This window comes from Marmota marmota, unplaced genomic scaffold (genome assembly GCF_001458135.2).
Source record: "Marmota marmota marmota unplaced genomic scaffold, marMar, whole genome shotgun sequence".
NCBI lineage: Eukaryota > Metazoa > Chordata > Mammalia > Rodentia > Sciuridae > Marmota > Marmota marmota.
Genome location: NW_025999897.1, coordinates 3829435 through 3854500, shown reverse-complemented (window position 1 = coordinate 3854500; position 25066 = coordinate 3829435). Strand labels below are relative to the sequence as shown.

General features: G+C 36.5%; 1 protein-coding gene across 1 annotated transcript in view; it reads right to left on the bottom strand.

Moving 5' to 3' along the window:
* Cep112 (centrosomal protein 112) overlaps positions 1-25066 on the bottom strand; it is a 435668-nt gene that overhangs the window by 93100 nt on the left and 317502 nt on the right. Inside the window, exons 22-23 of the mRNA XM_048798206.1 lie at positions 9848-9910; positions 3424-3573 (exon numbers count right to left, since the gene is read on the bottom strand). Of these exons, the coding sequence (XP_048654163.1) occupies positions 3424-3573; positions 9848-9910 (213 nt within the window). The remainder of the gene's footprint in view (positions 1-3423; positions 3574-9847; positions 9911-25066) is intronic.

Here is a 25066-nt window from a genome sequence, read left to right as displayed (position 1 = left end):
ACCTCAAATATTCTCTTAAGCATTATTTTAACACCCATGGAAACATGACTGGAAGCTCTGGTGGGATAAGAAGAGGTGTACTCTCTCCATGTCCATTCTTGACCACTTGCTAAAGGGAGCTTAGGTCACCAAAAACCTGAAAGTGGGTGAAAGACATTTCACAATTAGCATGAACACTGCTTTTATAGCACTGTTGACTTAACTACAGACAAATGCATTTGGTTCCAGGAAACCAAGCTTCCTGGTGAGTCTGTCTTTGAGTACTTGTATTTATCTACTATCTCTATTTGTATGTATAAAATACTCATACATAATTAGAATTTCCAAAAAAGCTGTAGCTAGAGTATCTCCAGGTTCACTTGACATGGTCATCTGACTCGTTTTCATAGACAAGATGCAGGATCCCGAGGCACGGCATAACCCTGAATACCTCAGGCTCTCCTGTAAGGCACACTGAACATGGTCCAACAGTTGTTAGGCAGTATGGTCTTTGGCTGGTTACTGAACCTCAGTTTCTCCATTTGTAAGATCAGGAAGAGGAAAGTATCTTCCTTATAAATATTACCATATGGGCAGGGAGGCCAAAGTGGAGAAAATAGTGGGCAAGAAGGCGGGAGAGGAGAATCCTGCAAAACCACAGTGAGCTGGACCTGCCTGAGCAGTGGAGGAAGGAGAAAGTCCAGTTGTGGCCCTGAGAAGTGATTAGCTGAAGCCTGCAAACCTCCAACAAAGCCTACAAAGGTCTCCAAGTTTGAATTTGCCACAGATCCTCAGGTGACAAAGACTTAGCCATGTCACCAAACTTAGATCACAAGCCTAAAGGAACTGTTCCAATGCTTTCTTCAAAAACCCACTCAGTAACAGAGGTTTTTCAATGAAAAGGAAGATAGTGAACCAGAGGCAATGCCTTGGGAGCCAAGATGAGGACGGGCGTGCTGGAAGGGCGCACCAAGGCCAGCAGGACCAGACACCTTCAGTAAAGGAAAGCAGGGGTTTTCTGACAGCCAAAGCTATGGGAGTGAAAGAAAAGTTCATCATGGAATCGTCCATCACCGAGACAGTGAAATGATGTGTTTAGAAACTGGGGTGTGGGAGGGGTGTAAAGTTAAAGAAAGTTTCCTTTTTTAAAGAGTGGCATATAACTATCTTTGGATCTACTTTTCTCCGTTTATTTATTTATTTTTTTGAGACTGAGTGGTATGCTAATAAACAAAAGTAATTTATTCAATTAACTGTTTACTGGACTCCGGGTATGTGCCAGCCCCCTGTGACTCTGGCACTCTCCCTCTCCTTCCCATATTTTTCACCGTAACTAATTAACTATTCTATACTAAGAGTCATGTTGAAGAAGGGTTAGGGTTAGGGTTAGTGTTAGGGTTAGTTTCATGTGATTAATTTCCAAAGGTTACAGAAAATAAAAAAATATAAAATGTAAAAAAATATTATTGAAAGGCTTAAGTGAGGTATTGGAACATGAGATGAATGAAAATTTTTGGTAGACAGCCTAGCACTTAGTACATGTTGCATAAAGGTCAGATATTATTCCTATTATTTTTTTGTGACATAGCCTAGGGGAAAAAGAGCAAGGGTGACAAGTGCTTAAAAAAAAAAAATCAAGTATCTTAGTATCTTGGTGGGTTAGCAAAAAAAAAAAAAAAAAAAAAAGTCTAACTTTATACCTAACTTAAGTGAACCAAAACTGAATTGTATCTTAAATGGATTATAATTTTAATTCTTGATTTTCAGGTGACTTTTAAATATGCTTTATGTTTTTATGCTACATGCAAAAAAAACTGCCATAATTTAAAGCTAAGTCTTAGTGATTTGGGTTTTGTTTAAAATGAGGATGAAAATGTTTTCCCCTTTTAATAGGTAAATGGATTAAAGTTGTAGAATAAGTCATTAAAAATGGGCAATTATACTAATTATAATTCTTTCAACATACTTTTTAATCTTCAAAAAACAATATTGGAATTATGTTGTTAGGGGTAACCAAATTTGTTTTTCCCTTTTTGCTTATCCAGAGGGATTTAATTATTTAATATTTAAAATTTGGAAATTAACTACCACTTGGCATTTGAACATAAATGGAAAAGAAATTCACTTAAAATAAAACATATAACTGAAACAATTTAGACAAAGTACACAATTCAGTTCATGCAAAGCAAAACAGATGGATCAATGGACACTTCCTGTGCATTTTTAAGTGAAAAGTCTTGAAAGATGTGTTTACATTACCAGAATATGAAAAGGGAAGTTTTTTGTTTTTTAAAATCTCATCACACAACCAGGGAAAAAGCTCACATGGGGAAATAAGTAGGGAAAATGTCATTAACAAACACAAGTCTTTACCTGTAAAGTGGGAAGGCTGGCTGTAATAGCCTTAAAGATTTTGTCTTTCAAGGCTTTTTGTTTTATTGAATATTATCCACAGGCTTAAAGAGTGTGTGTGTGTGGGGGGGTGTGTGTGTGTGTGTGCGCGCGCGTGCGCACACGTGAAAATAACTTATGTGAACACTAACTTTTCCCCAATTTTATTCAGATTGCTTATGATGGGCAATAGAAAAGGAAAAGGAAGAGGTTAGGAAGAAAAGGGCAGTAATAAAACCTGAATTTTTCTTTGTATGATTACTCTACATGCTTTAAGCATTGTCAGAGTAAAGTCAAATCACTGAAAAAGAATCTTTTGGTGGGAATTCTTTAAAAAAAATTTTTGTTCTCTTTTAGGCCTTATTTATAAAGGTTTCCAGATGCTTATCCTCATAGATTAAACACAGCATGATACAGATGCTTACAATAACATCTATCGCTATGAAGCCAAGAGAAAACTACTTTGAGATCTGCCTGCCTATCACCTAAAGAATCAGGTCCAGGGAGTTTTCTGTGGCTATTAAGGTGTGATTCTCTGAAGTCATTTGGAAACAACCTCAGTTCTCAGCAGCAACGGTCCACCCTGTACTGTGTTGAAGCACATCAAATAGTTGGCATTCCAAGCCTCCAATGGGTTATTTCTCATTATGCGAATACATAATGAAAGGATGTGGGCAAAGAAGAGAATGTAAATTGGAAGCTGACTTCTGAATGTGTTAGGCAGCAGTACTGGGCTGAAACAGTCATTCTAATTTCAAGAGACAATTCCAAAGTGGTTCTCAAGAGAAAGGACAAGGTATTTTTCAAATATTTGTTCAATGTGAATGGACTGGGCTTGCCAAAAATGACTTTTTATGCTGGCATGCAATCTCTTAGAGGGAAGTCAGCCTGAGTCACTGGATACATCAAAGGTAGAGGCCAGTGAATGGAATTACTGCAGGCTGTGTGAGCAAGCCAGATACCTGCATTCATCTGCCCACTGCTGGGATTTCAGCCTCCTTTTAATTAGATGAAAGCAGCTGGTACCACTGGTTACTGAAGTCTTCAGATTACCTTGATTGCTCGATCATTATCTCTAATCAGCTGCTGCTTCTCATCTTCAAACTTTTGTACAACATCCTGGAGCCGCCTTTCTGCAGCAAGCTGCTGTCGGCTGCTCTCCTCTTTCAGAGAGGAAATGGTTGTCTGAAGTTCTGCTATGATCTGAAATGAAAACAGCATGCTATAACTCCACATTCTTCAGTGAGAGGCATCTATTTTATATGTATTTATGCCTAACAAAAGACTGAATCTGGCAAAACTCTTTCACAATCTAAATATTTTCAATTAACATATCATACACTATTAATGCATGAAATTCCAACAATAAAAGACTATAATAAAACTGTGAATGGTGAACAACTGCTGGACCAAATATATTTGGAAGACATTTCCACTATAACATTCCACAATATTTACTCATCAGAAGAAAGAACATCTGTGATCTCAAAAATATGAAAAGCGTCAGATTTTATTTTGCTGGGAAATATACTTATTAGAGTGAGAAAAGTGATTCTGCCTTTAAGAAGACTTTGAACTGTAGCAACCAAAGAAAAGAATGAATAGAGTTCCCTCCTCATGGTCACCTAGTTCTATGATAAGTGTTAGGTATTCACTAATGTTTGTGCCGTCTGTTAAGCACCTCAAGTTCTTATGTCATTTACTACTGTGGGACAAGTATCCCTCTTTTATAAATGAGTAAACAGAGGCACTGAGAGATGTCAAATATTTTACATTGTTGAAGATGACATCAACAAGGAGACAGGCAGGAGTTGAAGCATGCAGTCAGATCCACTGCTGCATTAACTGGTTCCTCTAACTAGCAGACTTGACTTTTCTTTTTAGCAAGGTTTTGGTATTGAAGTTTATACTTCCAAATATGTTGTCTTCTTCCTAACTGGTACATAATCATGTAAGTTGACTTGGATTCAAATGGTACCACTTCAGAGACTCCAGCAGCATTCCCAATATGTGAGAAATGGTTCCCTCTAGGACAGGGTTCTCTCCCACTTCTCAAATGAACTACATGATGAGGAATTCTGACATTTAATGGGCCTACTGAGAGCACTGCCCTTCTTTTGGTCCAAACCATTTCCTTTCAAATTCAATAGTGATGACTTTTTAAAAGCAGGAAATGGTGTTTCTTCTAATAAAAAAAATTTATGTCCTGGGTTTGCACATAATTCTATTGGTTCCACAGGAGGGGAGCTGGTTGGTGAGAAACAGTGGACTCACTAGCTATCTTTCTTGAGCTCTGTTTTTCCAATTATTATTTGGTGACAAAACCAGATCATGGCATCAGAAGACAATAAACAGAAATTGTAAGGAGTCTCTGGGGAGCCAAGTCCTATAAAACATTAGTTGTTATTATTGACATAAATAATAGCTTGTTTAGCTACAGAAAATATGGAGTACTTAACTCACTGTAACAAAGCTTAAAATTGAGAATATATAAATAATCAAATAGTACCATAATTGTGAAATGATAAGGTACATAATAGTGATACTATATATATATGCTATATATAAATGTAACTGGGGCCTTCTGCTCTGAGTGGAGGAATTCATTTACTGAGATTAGAATAGAACAGTTTTTGTCTGTTTTCTGAATTTTGATTAAATGTTGTTTCCATTTTGGTATCAATCCAATTAATTCTGATAGCACCTATATGAAATGGGAAACGTTAAATTCTTATAGTAAATGCCAAGAATTGAAGCACAGAATAATCAACTCTGGTCACATGGCCAAAGGAGCAAGGGATCAGAAAGAGCTGGATTTCCTTGGCCTAACATGAAATTTAAGACTGATATTTTTATAAGAGTATGGGGTCAAAGAGTAAAAACAACTTAATATTTCAATGTTTCAAGTTGAATAAACCACAACCTTATAGAAATGAAGGGTTAGATTCTGTAATGTGTGTTTAGTTTTATATAATGTTATTACGTGTATAGAGTCACGTATCCACAACCACAGTCATGTGATCTATTTTTTAAAGTACAAGGCAATTTTATGTTTTAAAAAATTCTAGGATTGAGATTAGTAATAACTGACCAGAGACTGAAGATAAAAATATTTTGGACTACTTCAAATGACCACAAGGGTACAAAACAGGGACCCCTTATTTTCAGAAAACTTAAGATAAGACCACATCAAAGGGAGACTTGGGAGCAGCTTCAAGTCCAGGATGTTCTGAGGGGGCACGCTTGAGGAAAACAAAACCTTTTCATTCTTTGGGTGAATAATGAGATTCCTACAGGAGGAATAATAAAACTACACTTGGAAAGCTCTTTTTAAAAATTATCAAGGTGACATAAGGAGGAGAATGTCAGACCATTTCAGGTGAAACACCTTGGTTAGACAAATTGGCCGACAGACTGACAGATATGATGGGTATAGAGAGGCTGCTGAAATAGGGTGATATTTAAAAACAGGAGTTACATAATTACTTTCATATTGATAAATAATCATAACATTCAGATTAACATGCATGCTTTACATATGGAACAAAGCATGGGTCCTTAGGTCTATTAGTTGTAGCTGCAGAGTATAAGAAAATGTACCATTTTCATCTTAGCCCAGTGCATATAACTAGTACTTAATAAATATTTAAGTAGTGTAACTGTAATAATGGTAAATAAGAAAAATTATCACCTGGAAAATTATATTGGGATAGACTTTTAATGGAAAAATAATGTAAAATTTTCTGAGAAAAATAAAAGGTAATATATACAAATATAATCAAAACTCTCCAGTTGTGCTTAAATCATAATTAAAAGCCATAAAGTGAAATGCCACCAGTTAACTAAATGTTTACCCTGTATTAGCTTCAGAGAAAGAACTGGCATAGAACATTCTCATATAGATATTAAAAATATGTTGGCAAATAAAAGAGCTATTTGGGGCCAATGCTGTAAGCAACCTAACCCTTAAAAGCAATGGTAGTTTAATAATTGTCAAGCAATGAAAATCTTGTGTAAATGTTAGGGATATTATTGAAGATCTTAAAAATAACAGAATTTCAGGCTGGGGATGTAGCTCAGTTGGTAGAATGCTTGCCTAGCATGCACAAGGCCTTGGGTTTAACCCCCAGATTCACAGTAAACAAACAAACAAATAAAACAAAATATAACAGAATTCCACAGAGGTTAAATTTCACCTTTAACTTATTCTAATGTTTTTCATATTGTAGTTTGAGATTTTTCTAAAACTATAATATAATCTAGAAAGATCGCATGTTTGAGGCCAGCCTGGGCAACTTAGTGGAACTCTAATAAAAAAAAAAAAAAAAAGGCTGAGGGTATAGCTCAGTAAAGAGCACCCTTGGGTTCAACTCCACAAGACAAAACAAAAATAAAACATCAACAGCAAAAAACCACCACAGACATGATGAGTTCTACTGCTGACTAGGAAGGTCAGCACACTGGAGTTCCGCACTACCCTCTGCGGTCTGGGCTGGCCCCTGGAGAGTGACATGCAGTCAGGAGCCAGTGGGTAACGTGTATGGGATGGTGAAGCGAGCATGGGGCAGCAGGGAGCCGTCCCTCAGCACTGGTGAGCTGGCTGGTGTCCCAGCTGTGGTTCTCAAGGAGGCATCTTCTTGCAAAACAGCACTATATTTCTTTGAAAAAAGGCCGCTAGGTGACTGCGGAGCAAGGAAATTGCATTAAGACTGAAAAAGCAAGGCTGATATATAATGTTGAGATTAAAACTCCAAATATGTGATTCTGAGGGAAATGGTGACTGTTAGCTGCCCAGAGATGATGCAAGCACTGGGGACATGGCGAATGCTGAGGACCTTGGAGAAGCCCAAGTCTGCAGGTGTGCTCAGGGTTCCATGTGCTGGTGAGTTAGGTCCTAAGGCTTGATAAAATCTTAAAGATAAAGTAGCTTCCTTTAAAGGAGGAAAGATATTTAAAATATTTTCCAAATTTAACCTGTTGCTCTCCTCGGTGCCAATGCATCCATCACTAATGCATTCATTTTACTACCTTTTTAAAAAGAGAGATTTTAAAAACTCTGATAAACGGAGTTAAGCAACTTTGCTTCTGGCATTCCTATCAACTTGATGAGATATGTATTAGAGATTCCAGTAAGCCACCACTTGAAAGTGGAAAAAGCCAATCATGGTTTTGTTTTCTATAATTCATTTAAAAATATCTGTTTTTTGGCACTGACTGGCATATAGACCAATGTTCCTCTAGTGCTACTTCATGGATATAAATACCTGCAGATACGCCTACATTAGTATAAATATTAATATGTATTCAGCAGTGGGCAAACAAAATATTATCCAAGTGAGGCTTTCCCTCTTAGGAGGAGGGAGGGCTGTCTTCTGTTGCTGTGTCCTTTCCATGTTTCTTTTCTGTTTTGGTGTCGAATTGTCCTTTCATTTATGAAACAAGGACTATAGCATGACAATTGTTCCTGGTTGGGTTTTCCACATCCTTTTCCTGTTCTTTCATGTCTTTATTGAGAAAACAGTGACCCTATGAGCCTCCAAATTTTGCAGGGAGATTTTATCAATCCTTGAACACTCTAAAACACAGTATCTGAGAAATAATTTCTCCCTTTTACAGCTCTTTTAAAAATTCTTCCCTCCCTGTGTCCTTTCTCAACTGCAATTTTGGTACTTCCACTAAAATTGCTCCCAGCTCTGTGGTGCTTTGGCTTGAAGGAGGCCCCACACTGCACACGTTCTGGCATTGCTTTACTCGGTGGTTGGAATTGTTCTGTGAGGTCAGCACTGCCTCCTCATCCAACAAACGAGGAACCAAATTCCAAAGAAGGCAGGTGAGCTGGCTCAGGGTCACACAAGTGGTAGGACTGGTATTCAAATCCAGGCCTGTGGACTCCAAAGCGGAGGCTTTCTTCCACAACACTAACTTAAATTTAATTTGCTTTAATGTCACCTAATCGGGCTGCTTCAGACATTCCTTTAGATAAACTTAAGTACTCCTGTTTATACTCTCATTACTTAGGCATTTTTATTAGCTATCTTATATCTCACTCTCAGTCTGTTTCCCCCATTTAACATAAACCAAAATAAGCAGGATGTAGGTGTATGCCAGTAGGGATTTGTCATGTTTTAGTTTAAACTTTAATTTTTGGAATAATAAGATTTCTTTTGATTATAAGAATCTCTTTCAGGGGTTAAAAAGGAAACTTTATGTTTCCTCCTCAAAAAAGGGCTGGAATGCTGGAAACAAGACACCACCATCAACTCTTATGTAAACATATCTGACTCTTCATTTAGACAAAGACTTTTGGTTTCCTAATGGGATGAGAATTATATAACATGCACATTTTAGAAATAATTATAGAACTGAAGACACTTCCTGATAACTATCACTAAAGTTTGCCATATTAAAAATGTAAAGGGTTGGGCCAGGCTGGTAGTGTTGAGGTTTGGAATTTCCACTTTGGAGTCAGATCCTGGCTTAGTCACTTGCTAACTTGTGTGATCACATCTCTCTGAGTCTCAGTTTTCTCAACTGGAAAAATGGGGCCAATGATATAGTTCTTAACCCCATAGCTCCTGTGAATGAGGCTGAATGAGTCAACAGACTTAGTTCTCACAAGCAGTTGGATACCATTATTGTTTTGCTACTGTGTTGTTTCTACTGTTATGTGGTAACTCATAACATGGAATATAAATTTCAGTTTACTACCACATATCATTGTATGCTTGTAATATATAAGACAAGCCAATTTAAAAATCATTAGATATGAAGCTTACAAAACTAAATGGCTTAATTTATCCATCTGCAAAATGAAGATTAAATAATACCTATTTGTTCTAGAATCACCCTTATAACTAGGGAAGGCTTGGATTGCCTCAACAATGCCACTGGACAACATTGTAACAACTTAAGACAGAAAGGTACTCTGAGCATCATATTTCAAGTAGAGATGAGTATTCAATTATAGGTCTTTCTTATATCCAAACTACTATAGTTCATAATAAACAGCAAGATGTGGATTTAGGGACTTATGATTTCTTTTTTCCAAAAGGAATCAACAGTTGCACTGCTTGCTGATTTAACCTAGAATTCTTTGTCATTTTGACCGATGTTGTAAAGTAGTCTTTAGTGGAAGCAAAATGTAATACTGCAAAAAAGCACAGATGGTATCAAACTGCTTACATCACAAATGTAGGTGTCTTTTACCCTTGTGAAATGTGCTTTAGCCTGGGCTTGTTCAGGTGTTCAGGCTGGTTTTACAACATCTGAGTGTGTGAGTGTTCAGGTTCAAATGGGTCAATGTGCCTCATTTTTCTTGAAATATTAAAAACATATTTTATTTATTTATATACCCATCAAATATATGATACTAATCCATGAGAAACTGAAAAGAATTAAATTTAATTCTGAAGTACAAAGGCTTTGATGTATTGGTTTCATTTTTGGTTTTTGTTTTGGTTCTTTTACTGTTGCTTACCTGGGAAGATTTGGCAAGCTTCTGAGTATATTCCTTCTCAATCTGCTTCAGCCTGCTGTTGGCCTGAAAAACACACGTACACGAACACATACACAGTGACCTGTGAGCTTGGTATCTCTTCCACATGCCTATCACCAGGCAGCTGGGACGCCCGCCAGCTGCACCGCCCTTCTGGGGCAGCCAGAAAACCACAGGGCTTGTCTTTGATCTGACGCCAACTATTCATCACTTAGAAAGAAAAAAAAAAAAAAGATCTCTCCTGCCAATTATTAGACAAACACAGACTTCTGCGGATAGAAAGAGAAGAGGCAGAAATAGACACTCCAAAAGTATGAAGGCTCAGAAGGTAAAGGAAGGGAAGAAAAAGGAAACAGAGGAGAGGGAATTGGAAGAGAAAACTGAGGCAGAATTGGAGGAGGAGGAAAAGAAGGTGGTAAATACAATACTCTTTAGTTTAAAAATAAAAGAAATAGATGCTCCTGGACAGGGGCAAATATGAGAATTTTAGATTCACTCAGCAAAGAGTTGAGCCCCCATATTGCCTAACACACAAGAGCTATTTTTTTTTTTTGAGCCACAAATACATCTAAATGAAGCAATTTTATGTTCTAGAAGTAGGGCATTCTAGCAGTAGGGTGGTCTTTCCAGAAGAAGTCCACATTACTTAGAACTAGATTACCCCTCTGCCACTCAAATTCTAATCCTCGGGTGTGATGTGCTTTCCAGTCTCTGGACATGTTTGGGATCTTTACTCCAGTGTTCACAAAGAACGTGGTGGCATGCCCTAGATGGGGCCCTCCTCTGTCAGTCATTTAGGGGAAAGGTTTGGGTCATCACTCTCATGATTTCTTCTTCTCCTGTCTGCCACACCCCATCCTCACCCTCTCTCTGATTCTTATCTCTCTCAGGTTTATCATCTTTTTCTTATTGTTTTTATTATCATTTCTTTAAATTTTTTTTTTCATTTCTTTCAGAGTTTCCTCAATTTTTACTTTAGAACTTTCTGCTGGACTTTTCAAAAATTATGCCATCACATTAATAATTTCTAAGGATTCTTTCTTGTTCTCTGAACAGCATTATGGAACCCTAGCGTTAGTATTTTTATGCTACAATCTTTACAAAGAGAACAGGAGGGGAGACAACAGTACTGTTAAGAAATTAACATCATTTTAGCACTTGAGAAGGGCATGAATCTCCTTTTACAATAGAGGAAACTGAGGCAGAGAGCAGTTTAGTAATTTGCCCAGAACCACAGAGCCAAAGAGTGACAGAACCAGGACTTAGTCACCCCCCACACAGTGGGGTGGCAGAGCACAGATGCTCCATCGGCCAGAGCACCCAGCAAATGTATATTCCCACTTTCTTCTGAGGTTATTAATTTTATATCTAGGTCTGTATCTATCCATCAATTTATCTAAATGTGGTCATCTATCCATCCATATAAACTTAGGAATTGTTTTTCTGCTCACTAAAGTGTGTCATTTTTTCCCTAAGTTCCCTTTATTTATTTACTTTTGCCAGCCTGTTTGGATTTTTGGCTTTCATTTTACTGACCTTAAATATCTGGTGATCACTTTGCTGTTCTTTCTTGTTTAAAGTGAGGTCCTCTAAAGCTGACTATAGAAACTCAAGATGTGTAGCTTGCGGATGGATGGACATCCCCATAGGGTGTTAAAAGGGGCCTGGACTTTCTTCTTGGGCCAGTTTGCCCAGTGCTGCACGCTCTCATGTATTGCCTGGTGGCCTGTCTGGCACCATCGTTTGTGGAAGACACCTAAGATGCTGGGGATTGCCACTCTCTCATAGGCCTGTCTTCGTTCTTGCTCTCAACTGTACCCAGTCCTCTCTCTCACTCTCTCTCTCCAGGGAGCAAGCCTGGGGCAGGTTCAGGGTAGAATGGGATAGGCTGTGTCACCTGGCTGTTCCTCACACAGCCTTTGAGCCTACCCTCTGGTGTTTCCTTTACTATATGCCCAGATTCTCAGATTCCCAGAGTCCCAAGCCTTCCCAAGCAGGACAGACTCTGTTCTTCTAACAGATGTCCTCCAAGCCTCCTTTCTTCCAGGATTTTTTTATTTTTATTTTGGTTTGCTTAGTTCTGCTAAGTCCATTTTGGATCCAGACCCAACTCAAGTGCTAAAATGATGTTGATATCTTAAGAATACTGTTGTCTTCCCTCCTGTTCTCTTTATAAAAATTAGAGCATTAAAGTACTGATGTGTGGTCCCATCTTGAGGTTCTGATTTATCTGGGGAACAGTATAGGCATCATAATTTTAAAACTCCTGGCAGCTAGTTCTAATGTTCAGCTAAAGTTAAAAATCTCTGTTCATAGCTGGGTGCAGTGGTGCACTCCTGTAATCTCAGCAACTCAGGATGCTGAGGCAGGAGGGTCATAAATTAGAGGCCAGCTGGGCAACTTATTGAGACCCTGTCTTAATAAAAAGGGCTGGGGACATAGCCCAGTGGTAGAACACTTCTGGCTTCAATCCTTGCAAAATAAAACAAAAAATGCCACTGTTCATGACTCTCAATTTTATTTCTTGCATCTTAATGTGCCTTTTTCAAGGTGTGGATAGAAATGGGTGAGTTCTGTCCACTACATTTTACTGGTAGCAAATGATTTTTTATTTGGATATCACAATGAGATGAGAAAGCAACCTACTCCAGGTGCATCTCTATCAGCACTAGGGCTGAACTGGGAACTGCTGGTTAACGTATCTCTCTTCCACTAGGTGGTGAGATCCTAGAAGGCAGCCCTATCCCCTGAAAAGTGCTGGGTGCATGAATATATTCACCTAGTGAATGGCTAGACACCATGCAGCCCCCTTTCCTTTTCTATCCCTGAGCTCACACCTCTGAGGTAATTTTTTTATAACCATATGTTTCATGGTTAAGCTCAATTGCAATTCTTTTTCTGTTTTTCTTTTCACATTTTTTATTGGTATGTTACAATTTTATCCAGTAATGGGATTTGTTGTGACATACCTGAACTTGTGCACAATATAACAATATAATTGACTAATATCACTGCCCAGCCCTTCCTCCCTCCCTCCCAGCCTCTGGTTCCCCTCCTCTACTGTGCTCCCTTTGATTTTCATGAGATCTCCATCCCACCTCTTTCTTTTCCTTTTTCCTCTCTAGCTTCTACATACAGGAGAAAACATGCAACCTTTGGCCTTTTGAGTTTGGCTTATGTTGCTTAACATAATGGTCTCTAGTTCCATCAATTTTCTTGCAAATGACACAATTTCATTTTTCTTTATGGCTGAATAAAACTCTATTGTGTATATATACCATGTTTAAAAAAAATCCATTCATACCTTGATGGACACCTTGGCTGGTTCCACGATTTGGCTACTGTGAACTGTGCTGCTATAAACATGGGTATGCACACGTCACTATAGTGTGATGACTTTAATTCTTTAGGGTAAATACCAAGGAGAGGTACAGCTTGGTTATGTGGTGGTTGGTCTTTTGAGGAACCTCCATACTGATATCTTTAACAGTTGTACTAATTTACAATTTCACCAACAGTGTAAAAGTTTCCTTTTTCTCCACATCCTCTCTAGCATTTATTATTATTTGTATTCTTGATGACTGTCATTCTGACTGGATTGAGATGAGATCTCATGTAGTTTTGATTTCCTTAATTGCTAACGATCTTGAACATTTTTTCATATATTTATTGGCCATTTCTTCTTTTGAGAAGTATCTGTTTAATTTACTTTCCCATTTATTAATTGGTTTATTTTATTTATTTATTTATTTTGGTGTAGAGTTTTTTGAGTTCTTCATATATTCTAGATATTAGTCCTCTGTCAGAAGAGTAACAAGCAAAGCTTTTCTCCCATTCTGTAGGTTCTCTTCACTTAATTGTTTCCTTTACTGTGTGGGAGCATTTTAATTTGAAGCTGTCTCATTTATTAACTCTTGGAATTATTTCCTGAGCTTTAGGGGTCCCACTGATAAAGTCATTGCCTATGCCTATATGCTGAAGTGTTGATCCTGCATTTTCTTCTAGGAGTTGGATAACTTCTTATCTAACCCTAGATCTCTGATCCATTTTGAGTTGATTTTTGTGCAGGATGAGAGAGAAGAGACTAGTTTCATTCTTCTACATATAGATAACCTGTTTTCCCAGCACCATCAAATGTAATTCTTTAGAGTTTATTTCATAAATATCTGTATCTATAATCCCATTGAGCACACTGGGTAGTTTGCTTTTTTCTAGAGTAAAGAGGGCATGTGACTATTGATATTTTTCTAGTAAGCTGTCAGACTCAATTGCTCTGTAAGTCAGACTCAATTCCCCTCTCAGGCTAGGAGTGGACCTCAGTTGTACAGCACTTATCTCACATGCACAAGGCTCCAGGTTCAATTCTCAGCATGGCAAAACAATAAAAAAATAAAGCCACTCTTCATAATAGAATTAGGACTCCTCTGAACCTCTTGAGGATTACTGGTCTTGGTTCACATTCTGTCAATGTTATTTATCACAAAATGCTTGATGAAGTATTTATTGCTTTTAAAATAAACACAGAGTTCTTACTATGGGCCAGACACTGTTCCAAGTGCTTTAAAAATATTTATCCACTAGAAAATCTAAAAATTAATTATCATGTCATAAAGAGTAAGTTCCTTTTCCCCAAAAAAGTTGGAGTCAGAGTTGTTGGCTGGCACAGGAAAGCTATGCTTCAGCCCTGGAAGCTCACAAATCCAGACAAGCTGCTTGACAACTATATTTGCAGTTCACTCACCCACTCTAGAATAACAGCATTGGACAAACAGCAGAGAATGCCTCTCAACCTTTGTGGAACGTCTATCCGAGAGAGTAAACCAATTTCAAAAGTAATATTTGGATGGTCTTAGGGCCATAGAGATGAAGCAGGAGGAGGAGATGGGAAGTGATGAAAAAATTCTAATTTAAAAATAGGCATGTTTTAGAAGGTCTTCTTGAGAGAGTGATAAAACCTGCAGGAGAGGAAGCCATGGTCAACTCCAGGGAAAACATTTCAGGCAGAAGGAAGAGCTGGGAGAGGGCCCTGTGTTGGGGTGTAGTGCAGACAACACTGTGGTGGATCAGTGAGAAATGTCTCCCTTGAATAAGATGTGTTCTGAGCGAGAACAGGGGTTAGGTTCCACGTGGGACTGTGTGTGATTTCAAGGAACTTGGTTTTTAACAGGAGTAAAATAGGAAGTCTCTAAAGGGTTTTTAGTATAGAAGAAATTTATAATTTGACTTCTGTACTGAAAAGATCAATCTAGCCTTTGTTGGGTGAAAGAATTGAGTAAAGAAACCAGTTGGGAGGCTACTGGAAAACAATCTAGGATAGTAACAGTTGGTGGTGAGAATCTGAGAAAAATTTAAAAGTAGCACCAATGGATATGTTGTATGACAGAAAGAAATGATTCAAGGATAACTTCAAGATTTTTATGCTAAGCAGCTAGAAAAATGAGATTATCATTACTTGACATTGGAAAAACTATGGGTGGAATAGGTTTGGGGAGGAAGGTAAGTGATTAGTTTGGGCATATTAAGCTTGGAGATATTAATCAGGTAACCACTGTTGAGATGAATATTTGGGTATTCAAATCTTGAGTTTATGGGAGGAAGGTGGGTTAGAAGTATAAACTCAGAAGTCACCAGTGTATACATAGTGTATGATACCATGCTACTAGGTGAGATCTCAAGACATTGAGTGACACAAAACAAGAGGCTCAAGTATACTAAGTCTTGGTCCTGCAAATGTTAAGATGTTGAGAGAAGGGGGAGGAAAGCAGACAGAACAGCTGGAGAGATAAGAAACTAAATCCTGAAGCCAAGTGAAGAAAATGTTTCAAGGACTGGTCAACGGTCAAATGTGACAGAGAGGTCATGTAAAATGAGAACTGAGAAATGATCACATCGATTTGGCAACATGGTGGTCACTGGTGATATGGATGAAAGTAATTTTGGTGTAGTTGGAGAGATGAAAGCTGGATTACAGAGTGCTGAAGAAAGAGAAGAGAGACAGTGGGGCAGAACACAGACCATCTGTTCCGAATTTTATTAGGGAAGAAAAGGAAAGAAATGGGTAGAAGCTGCAGGGCAAGTAGGTAAGTAGGGGCTGGTTTGTTTTGTTTTGTTAAGGAAAGAGAACTAATAGCCTGCCTGTAGGCTGATGGAAACCATCTAGCAATATAGAGGGAAAAGAGACAATGTCAGAGATTTATTAGAGAGATATCCTTTATGCAATATGTTATGGAGTGAACTGGGTCCGCCACAAATTCATCATATAGAAGCCATAATCCTCAATGTGACTGTATTTGGAGAAAGGTGCTTTAGAGGGGTAATTAAGGTTAAATGAGGTCATAGGGTGGAGCCTAATCCAATAGCATTGCTGTTATTTTAAGAGGGGAAGAGATACCAGATCTTTTTCACCTTCTCCCTCTCCTGGTGCGTATGTGTATGCAAGTGCACATAGATACAAAGACACACATAGAAAAAAGGCCATGGAAGGACACAGAGAACACTGTAGTCTATAAGTGAGCAATTAAAGCCTCACTGGAAGGCAACCCTGACACTGTCTTGATCTTGGATTTTTGGCCTCCAGAACTGTGAGAAAATAAATTCCTATTTTTTAAGCCACCATGTCTGTGGTATGTTGTTATGGTAGCCTGAGCAGACTAATATAGGGTGGGATTTTGAGCAGCAGGACAGGAGATAGTCCTTGTTAGGAGTACAGGCAAAGGATCCCTGGTACAAGTGGTGAGAGATTCTGATTGCTTCTACTTTCTCCATGAAGGAGGAGGAAAGATTCACCAACTGGGTATGAGGATGGAAGAAAAAGCTGTTGGGAGATGTGAGGACTGAGGAAAGACACAAATCAGTCATGTAGGCATGTAGGCAGGAAAGGGAGGACCTGGGGAATACAGTGTAAGTCTCAGGATTCTAGGAAGCATTAGGGCCCACTGGAAATTACTAATGTTGAATTCAATATCTCACTTTAAATTCAAAGTAAGACTAGTTTGTAATTTGTAAATACCTCTAGAAGGTGCGGTAAGCTAAATGAAGCAGCATAAATACTTTGGAGACTAAGGCGAGTAATTGAAGAAATGAAATTGATTTATTAATCTTCCAGGTTTTTAGTATTTTTGAACCTAAATCACAGCTGCCTATATTTCTGAATCACTCTTAAATAAATCTAAAAAATGCTTGTTTAGGACAATTTAAATTCACAACTTATTTATCAGGCAAACTATCCCCAAAGCATTTTTAAATTCTTTTACTCTCAGAATACTACTGATTATACATTTCACCTCTATACATAAAAATAAGTCAGGTTTAGTTATTTTAAACCAAGTTTTACTCTTATAGCTACCATTTCTAAGTAGAAACAAAATTTTCATATAAATACCTGTAGTATGGCCTGATCAGAGGTAAAATAGAGAAGAAAAATCAAAATTTTGAAGTGAGTCAGTTTTTTTTTTTAGTAGTACTTATAGTCATGGTTGTGTTCAGCTCTGGGTCTCTCTCACTGCTTACATTTAAGATTGGCCACGCTGTCCCCCTCCAACAAGCACTCAGTTCTCTACTTTCTAGGGCCTATTCCTTAGGTCATTATCTTTATTAAAAAGTCCAATGTGCTGATCAGCTTCTCCTATGTAATTCAAAATCCTGAGTTTGAAAACACAACTAGAAAGGAGAAAAACAAAACAGTTTTCACAAAGGTGTTTATGATTGGTAATTATCTTATTGTGCTACCCTTTTCCTGCAGGGTACTTAACATTATGCATAATTCAAAAGAAGCCCTCCATTCCTTGTGTTCCAGGTTCCTACTATTAATGGTAAAAAGTTCAGGCAGTCACCTTCCTTTCCAGGAATATGATTTGGAGAAAAAAAATACTAAGATTCTACTCTGAAATATTTATATTTAAGGTAAGACCAGACCTTGGAAGGTAAATCTCTTTAAAACATAATAGCATAAGTTTCTGAATAAAATATTTGTTTTTAGGATGAAGGAAAACAAGAATGCTTCTCAGAGTCTGAAACATGGCATTAAGCTCAGATTATTATGCAATATTTTCTACTGAAAATCTTGGTATGCACCCAAGAAACACTATGAATACACTATGGCCAGTCTAGAAAAGCTGCATCATCCTACTGACAAAAATATCCAGAGAATTCATAACAAATACTTATATTTAATTTAATTAGACAAATATACAGAAAATTTGAGCTTGAAAGTATCTATGTTTTACTTCAAAATAAAGTTGTAAACTTGTGAAGAAGAAACAAAATTTATGACTTTCACTTTGGCCATGATGGAATAACTGGGAATACATTTTTATTTGCCATAGTAAATAGCTAGGACACTTGACAGAATTTTGGAAAAACTTTAGAATATAGGCAACAGGAAACATAGGAGCACAACACAAAGAGAAGAAGGGAAACAAAGGGGTGAACTCTCATTTAGATCTTTGATTTGTTTAGTTCCTTGATTTAGTTTTCATTGGAGTTTTGTAGGTTTTTTCATATAAATTCAGTACACATTTTGTTAAATTTACACACATTTAATTTTGGGAAATACTAATGTAAATAGTATTTCAATAGTATTATGTTTTAAATTTCAAATTATACTTTGTTCATTGTTGATATACAGGAAGGTAATCAATTTGTATATTAACTTTGCATCCTGCAAACTTGCTATAATTTGCTTATTATAGTTCCAGGAGTCTGTTGATTCTTTTGATTTAGAAAATCATGTCATCTGCAAACAAAGAAAGTTCTATTTCTTCCTTCACAATCTGTTAACCTCTTATTTCCTTTTCCTGTCTTATTGCATTAGCTAAGACATCCAGTATAATGTTAAAACAGAGTAGTGAGAGGAAACATCCAAGCCTTGTTCCCTATCTTAGGAGGGAATTTTCTTGTTTTTCACTCTTAAGTAAAGGGATAGGTCTAATATTTTTGTAGATGTTCTTTATCATGCTTAGGAAGCACCTCTCTATTCCTAGTTGCTGTGATTTATTTTTTCACACATGGATATTGGATTTTGTCAATTAATTACCTTTCTGCATCTATTGATATGATCACATGATTTTCTTCTTTAGTCTGCTGATATGATGTATTAATTGATTTTCAAATGTTGACCAGCCCAGCATACCTGGAATATATCTCACTTGACCATGGCGTTTAATTGTTTTTGTACATCATTGGGTTCAATTTGCTAATTTTTTGTTAAAGATTTTTGTATTGGTGTTCATGAGGGATACTACTCTTTAGTTTTCTGTGTCTAATTTTGGTATCAGGGTAATATTGGCCTCATTGAATGAATTAGGAAGTAGTCCTTCTGCTTCTATTTTTTCCAAGAGACTGTAGAGGATTAGTATAATGTTTTCCTCACATGTTTGGGAGAATTCACCATTAAATCCATGTCACTCTAGTACTTTCTGGTTTGGAAGGTAAAGGTCATTAATTATTGAGTTAATTTTTTTTATAGATGCAGGTCTATACTGATTGTTTCTTCCTGTATAAGTTTGACATTAGATGTTTTCCAAGAAACTTGTCCATTTCAAATCTTTGGGCATAAAATTACTATTTCTTTATTATCCTTTAAATGTCCCTGGTATTCATAGTGATGTCCTGTCTTTCATTACTAATACTAGTAATTTTTGTACTCTTTTTTTCTTATCATGGTGAAAGCTTATGAAATTTATTGATCTTTTCAAAGAACCAGCTTTTGAGGTTATTCATATCTTCTAATAATTTCCTGTTTTCAATTTCGTTGTTATCTGCTCTAATTTTTATTATTTATTTTCTTGTGCTAGTTTGATAAAGTAAAAATTTACTGATTTTAGATATTTTTTCTAACATGTGCATTCAATAGTATAAATTTTTCTCAAATTGCTGCTTTCTGTATATCCCACAAATTTTGATAAGTTGTGCTTTAATTTAGTTCACAATATTTTAAAATTCATCTTGAGATTTCTTCTTTGACTCATGTATTAGAGTTGGATTTTCCAGCTATCTTTCTGTTATAGGTTGGATTATAGTTTAATTCTATTGTGATCTGAGATCAGACACTGTATGATTCATAATCTTTTAAAAAATTTTAGATGTGTTTTATGGCGGCTCCTCCTCCTCCTCCTCCTCTCCTCTTCCTCCTTCTTCTTGTTCTTGTTCTTCTTCTTTTTGGTACTCAGGGGCACTCAACCACTGAACTACATCCTCAGCAGTATTCTGTATTTTATTTAGAGACAGGTCTCACCGAGTTACTCAACACCTCACTTTTGCTGAGGCTGGCTTTGAACTTTTGATCCTTCTGCCTTACCCTTCTCCAAGGTGCTGGGATTACATTTTTACTGTAATTCCTTATACCCAGTATAATTCCTTATACTGGGTATAAGGAATTACAGTAAAAAGGCCTCTATAATATAGTGGTAAGATGGGGGCAGGGAGCAAGCGTTCTGCAGTCCGCGATTAGATCAATCTGTAAGTGAGTCTGTACCCCTGACCTTGAAGTTCACCAGTGCATTTCAGCTTTCCCCTCCCTTAGGTCAGATATAGGAAGGCTGGAGGGAGCTGCAGTTGCTATTTTTCCTTCCCTGAATGGAAGTCTAGAGTGGGCTGGTATTGGTTATTTCCCTTCCTAAGGTTCAGCCTCTGGTACTTTCTCTTGAGTTTCCTTTTAAAGGGTAACAGAAACTGGTATATTTCAGAATGGTCACGTTCCCCCTCTCTTCTGCTATGAGCACAGTTGGATTTTTCTTCAATATTCATTTTGAGCATCTGGGTCAAACTCACTCAAGTTTTATCTCCCAGACTTGTCCAAGGTAAACCTCCACCTAGTGGAGTTCTGGTTTTTCTACCAGGAACCCATTCCTGCAAAGGTTTCTGCTCAGGTAAGTTTGGGTTCTCTGTGTCTTGTCTCTAAATTTTAAGGCAACAGTTTTCCCTAGGAGCCCATTTTTCTGAAACGTTTAAGAAAAGCTGTTGATTTTCAGTTTTTTAAGCTTTTCACTTATTTTTGGATGAATGGAAACTTCCAACCACCTTATATGCCTGATCAGAAAACAGAAATATCCAGATAATTTCCAGAAATTAAAGGATAAATGTAAAGGAGAGTCTTAGTAATCTCTGAGACAATGTCACATTCTGTAATATATATGTAATCATATCCCAGAAGAAGAAAGAAGGTTCAAAAATATTCAAAGATATTATGACTGAAAATTTTCCAAACTGAAAAAAACATCTAAAACCACAAACCAAAAGATCAGTGAACAAAATACAAGGTAAATATAGAAAACCACATCAAGATACATCATAATAAAATCGTAAAAAACAGAAATAAAAATAATATCTTAGAATCAGCCACAGAAAACAGATACACTAAAAAGAGAAGACTAAAGATTTCTCATTTAAACTATGTAAGTCAGAAAACAAGAAAATTAATACTTAAGGTCTTAAAAAACTGTTAATCTAAAATTGCATATCCAGTGAAAATATCTTTCCAAACTGAAAAGAAGAAACAGAAAAATTGGAGCGAATATGTCATCAGTAGATGTGAATATAAAAAACACTGAAAGAAATTGTTCTGGCAGATGGATAGATAACAAACAGAAACCTGGATGGGCCCAAAAGAATAAATAACACTGAACATGGAAAATATGTGTGTAAATATAACATAATTTTATTCTCATTTTAACAGTTCTTTAAAATACAAGTTGAATGTTAAAAGAAATAATAATAAAAATTTACTGTGGTGCTTAAAATACTTGTAGAATGGGGAAATGGAAGTACTTATTAAGGAACTTACATTTCACATAATCTGAAGGTAAAGGCAGGCTGAAATTAAGATTGTAAAGCCTACATAAAGAACTAAAAAAAAAAACAATAAAGAGGTATGAGTTAAAATTTAAATTTTAATTCATAAAACAATAGAATGATCCTAAATATGTATGTGCCTAATTTCAAAAACTTCAAAATTAATGAAGCAAAAACTGACAGAATTGAAAGAAAAATAGGCAAGTTCACAAACTGTAACTGAAGAGAATTCAATACTCCTTTTTCTGGAATTGGTAGAACAAGTAGATCAAGCATCAGCAAGAATACAGATGATTTACAAAAATGGGATGGTATCAAACTAAGAAGTTTCTTCATAGCAAAGGAAACTATCAAGAACATGAAGAGAGAGCCTATAATATGAGAGAAAATCTTTGCCACCTGCACCTCAGATAAAGAAATAACTTCCAGGATATATAAAGAACTCAAAAAACTTAACACCAGCCAACCAACCAACCAATAACCAAATCAATAAGTGGACAAAGAATTGAACAGGCACTTCACAGAAGAAGAAGTACGAATGGCCAACAAATATATGAAACATCTCTAGCAATTAGAGAAATGCAAATTAAAACTACACTGAGATTCCATCTCACTCCAGCTAGAATGGCAATGATCAAGAATATAAGTAACAACAAATGTTGGCAAGGATGTGGGTAAAGGTAATCATGTACATTGCTGGTGGGACTGCATATTAGTGTAATCACTCTGGAAAGCAGTATGGAAATTACTTAGCTTGGAATGGAACCATCATTTGACCCAGTTATCCCACTCTTCCACATATAACCGAAGGACTTAAAATCAACATACCACAGGGACGAGGCCATATCAATGTTCATAGCAGCTTAATTCACAATAAGTAAGCTATGGAACCAACTTAGGTGGCCTTTGGCAGATAAATGGATAAAGAATATGTGGTGTATATACACAATGGAATATTACTCAGCTATAAAGAAGAATGAAATTATGGCATTTGCTGATAAATGGATGGAATTGGAGACGATCCTGCTAAGTGAAATAGGCCAATCCTCCCCAAAAGGTGGGAATGGAAGAATAGAAATTCATCAGATTAGACAAAGAGGAATAAAGGAAAGAAAGTGGGGGATGGGATTAGGAAAGACAGTAGAATGACTGGACATAACTTTCCTATGTTCATATATGAATACATGACTAGTATAACTCCACATCATGTACAACCTCAAGAATGGGAAGTTATACTCCATATATGTATAATGTCAAAATATACTCTCCTGTCATGTATATCTAAAAGGAATAGATAATAAAAAAAATAAATAAAATGATTTGAAAAACAACCAGCCTGACCATTAATCAAATAGACCATATTTTGAGCTATTAAATGAATTTTAATTAATTTTTAAAAGGATCAATTTTATATAGTACACTCTCTATAATGAGGTAAATATGAAATCATAACAGAAATATACCTGATATTTCCCAAATATTTGAAAAGTGAAAAATGTACATATAAAAAATTTATAAGTTAAAGAAAATTTTAGAAAGGAAATTAGAAAATATTTTGAAATAAATGAATATGGGAGCATATATTTGTGGAATGCAGCTCGGTCAGTACTTACAGGAAATTTTTAGCTTTGAATTCATTTATTAGCAAAGGAAGAAGTTCTAAAATAGTAGTATAAACCTGTACATGAGGAAAGTTGGGAAAAAACGGCAAATATGGAATAAGCAAAGAAATATACAGGTAGAAATGAATGAAAAAGAAAACAGAAAAATAAAAGGGGGGAAAAATGAAACCAAAAGCTTATTCAACACAATAAAGTTGACAAATTCTAGAAACACTGATCAGAAAAGAGAGGCAAAAAATACCAATATCAGAAATGAGAAAGGAGAGACCACTATCACATTCTACAGATATTAATAGGGTTAACAAACATTATGAACATTATATTTATGAATTTTTGATAATTTAGACCAATCTCTGAAATGATACAAACTGCTGTATACACACACACACACACACACACACACACACAGACATACAATAGTCAGGCCCAAGTAGTTTCACTAATCAATTGTATCAAACACCTAAAAAAGAAATAAAACAAACTTAACATTAGCTCTTGCAGAAAACAGAGTAGGCAGAAATTACATCATGATACATCATGATAACCAATTATAGGAGCGATACTGCTCCAACAGAACATGATTCTATGTCTCTTAACACCATCAAAACCTTCAAAATCATTAATTATGCCTAGTCACCTCTCCTTTCATATCCCCATATTTTCTTCTACATTGACTCATTTCCATGTAATTATAAAAGACCAGTTTTCTCCTACACCCTATACACACACACACACACGCACACACACACCCCACGACCCTTTGTGAAATCCTGACATACCCCTGTGAACTGTGAGAGTTTCACAAACATTTAATTCAATTTTTCCTCTGTAATAGGCACTGTATGTTTACAGAGTAAAAAATTTGATACATTTTGGGAGGAGACAGATTAAGTATATAAATAAAATGCTGCATAATAAGTGTCATGAAAGAGATATGCACAGGGTGTTATTAGGGAAGAAATACGAGATACCTCACATCAGAGAAGGCTTCTGTGAGGAGGTGAATATTAAAGGATAATAATGATGCTGCCGATGATGACGAGGGCAACAACTAAACAACAACTAATTTGTTTTTCTCTTTAATGAACATATTTAAATACTTTATAAATATCAGCAGATCTATCTAACTCGCTCAAAAACTCTGAGGTAAGCACTATTACCCTGAAACTGAGAGTCAGGGGAGTTACAGTGTGAAACAAATTTTCAATTGACGGAAAACAAAAATTGAAGATGGAATAAGTGAGAATGGACAGGTGCAGAAGCTTGAGAAAGCACAGTGCTTCTGAGCCCCGGTGCTTTGCCGCCTTCTTCATAGGGACACGGCTTGTAAAGGTCATCTCTGCCCTCTGCCTCCGTTTTCATCTACTTATTAGTTCAAGAAATAGTTACTGAGCTCCTTGGTGACCACTGTTCTTTACTTAATGGCTTGAAATTTGATTCTGTCCCCTCTATTCAACTCACCAAAGACCCTTTCAGTGCATTTTTTTCTGATTATAAAAGTAAATACAGATTGTGGTGATGGTTGTACAATTTTTTTAAAGTCTATTAAAGATCACTGACCTATACATTTAAAACAAGTTTTTAGTATGTAAACTAAGACTCAATAAAGTTGTTTTTTAAAAAAGTAAAGAAATTGTTTATTGTAGAAAACCAAGAAATAAAAAGAACCATTTGAAGCCTCCTGTAACCTTCACCCAGTGTAATAAGGTCAACATTTTAGCAATGGTTATGCAGTATCTTTTGCATGCTCCTAGACATTTCTGAAGTCTTCAATCTGGGGATCTCTCTA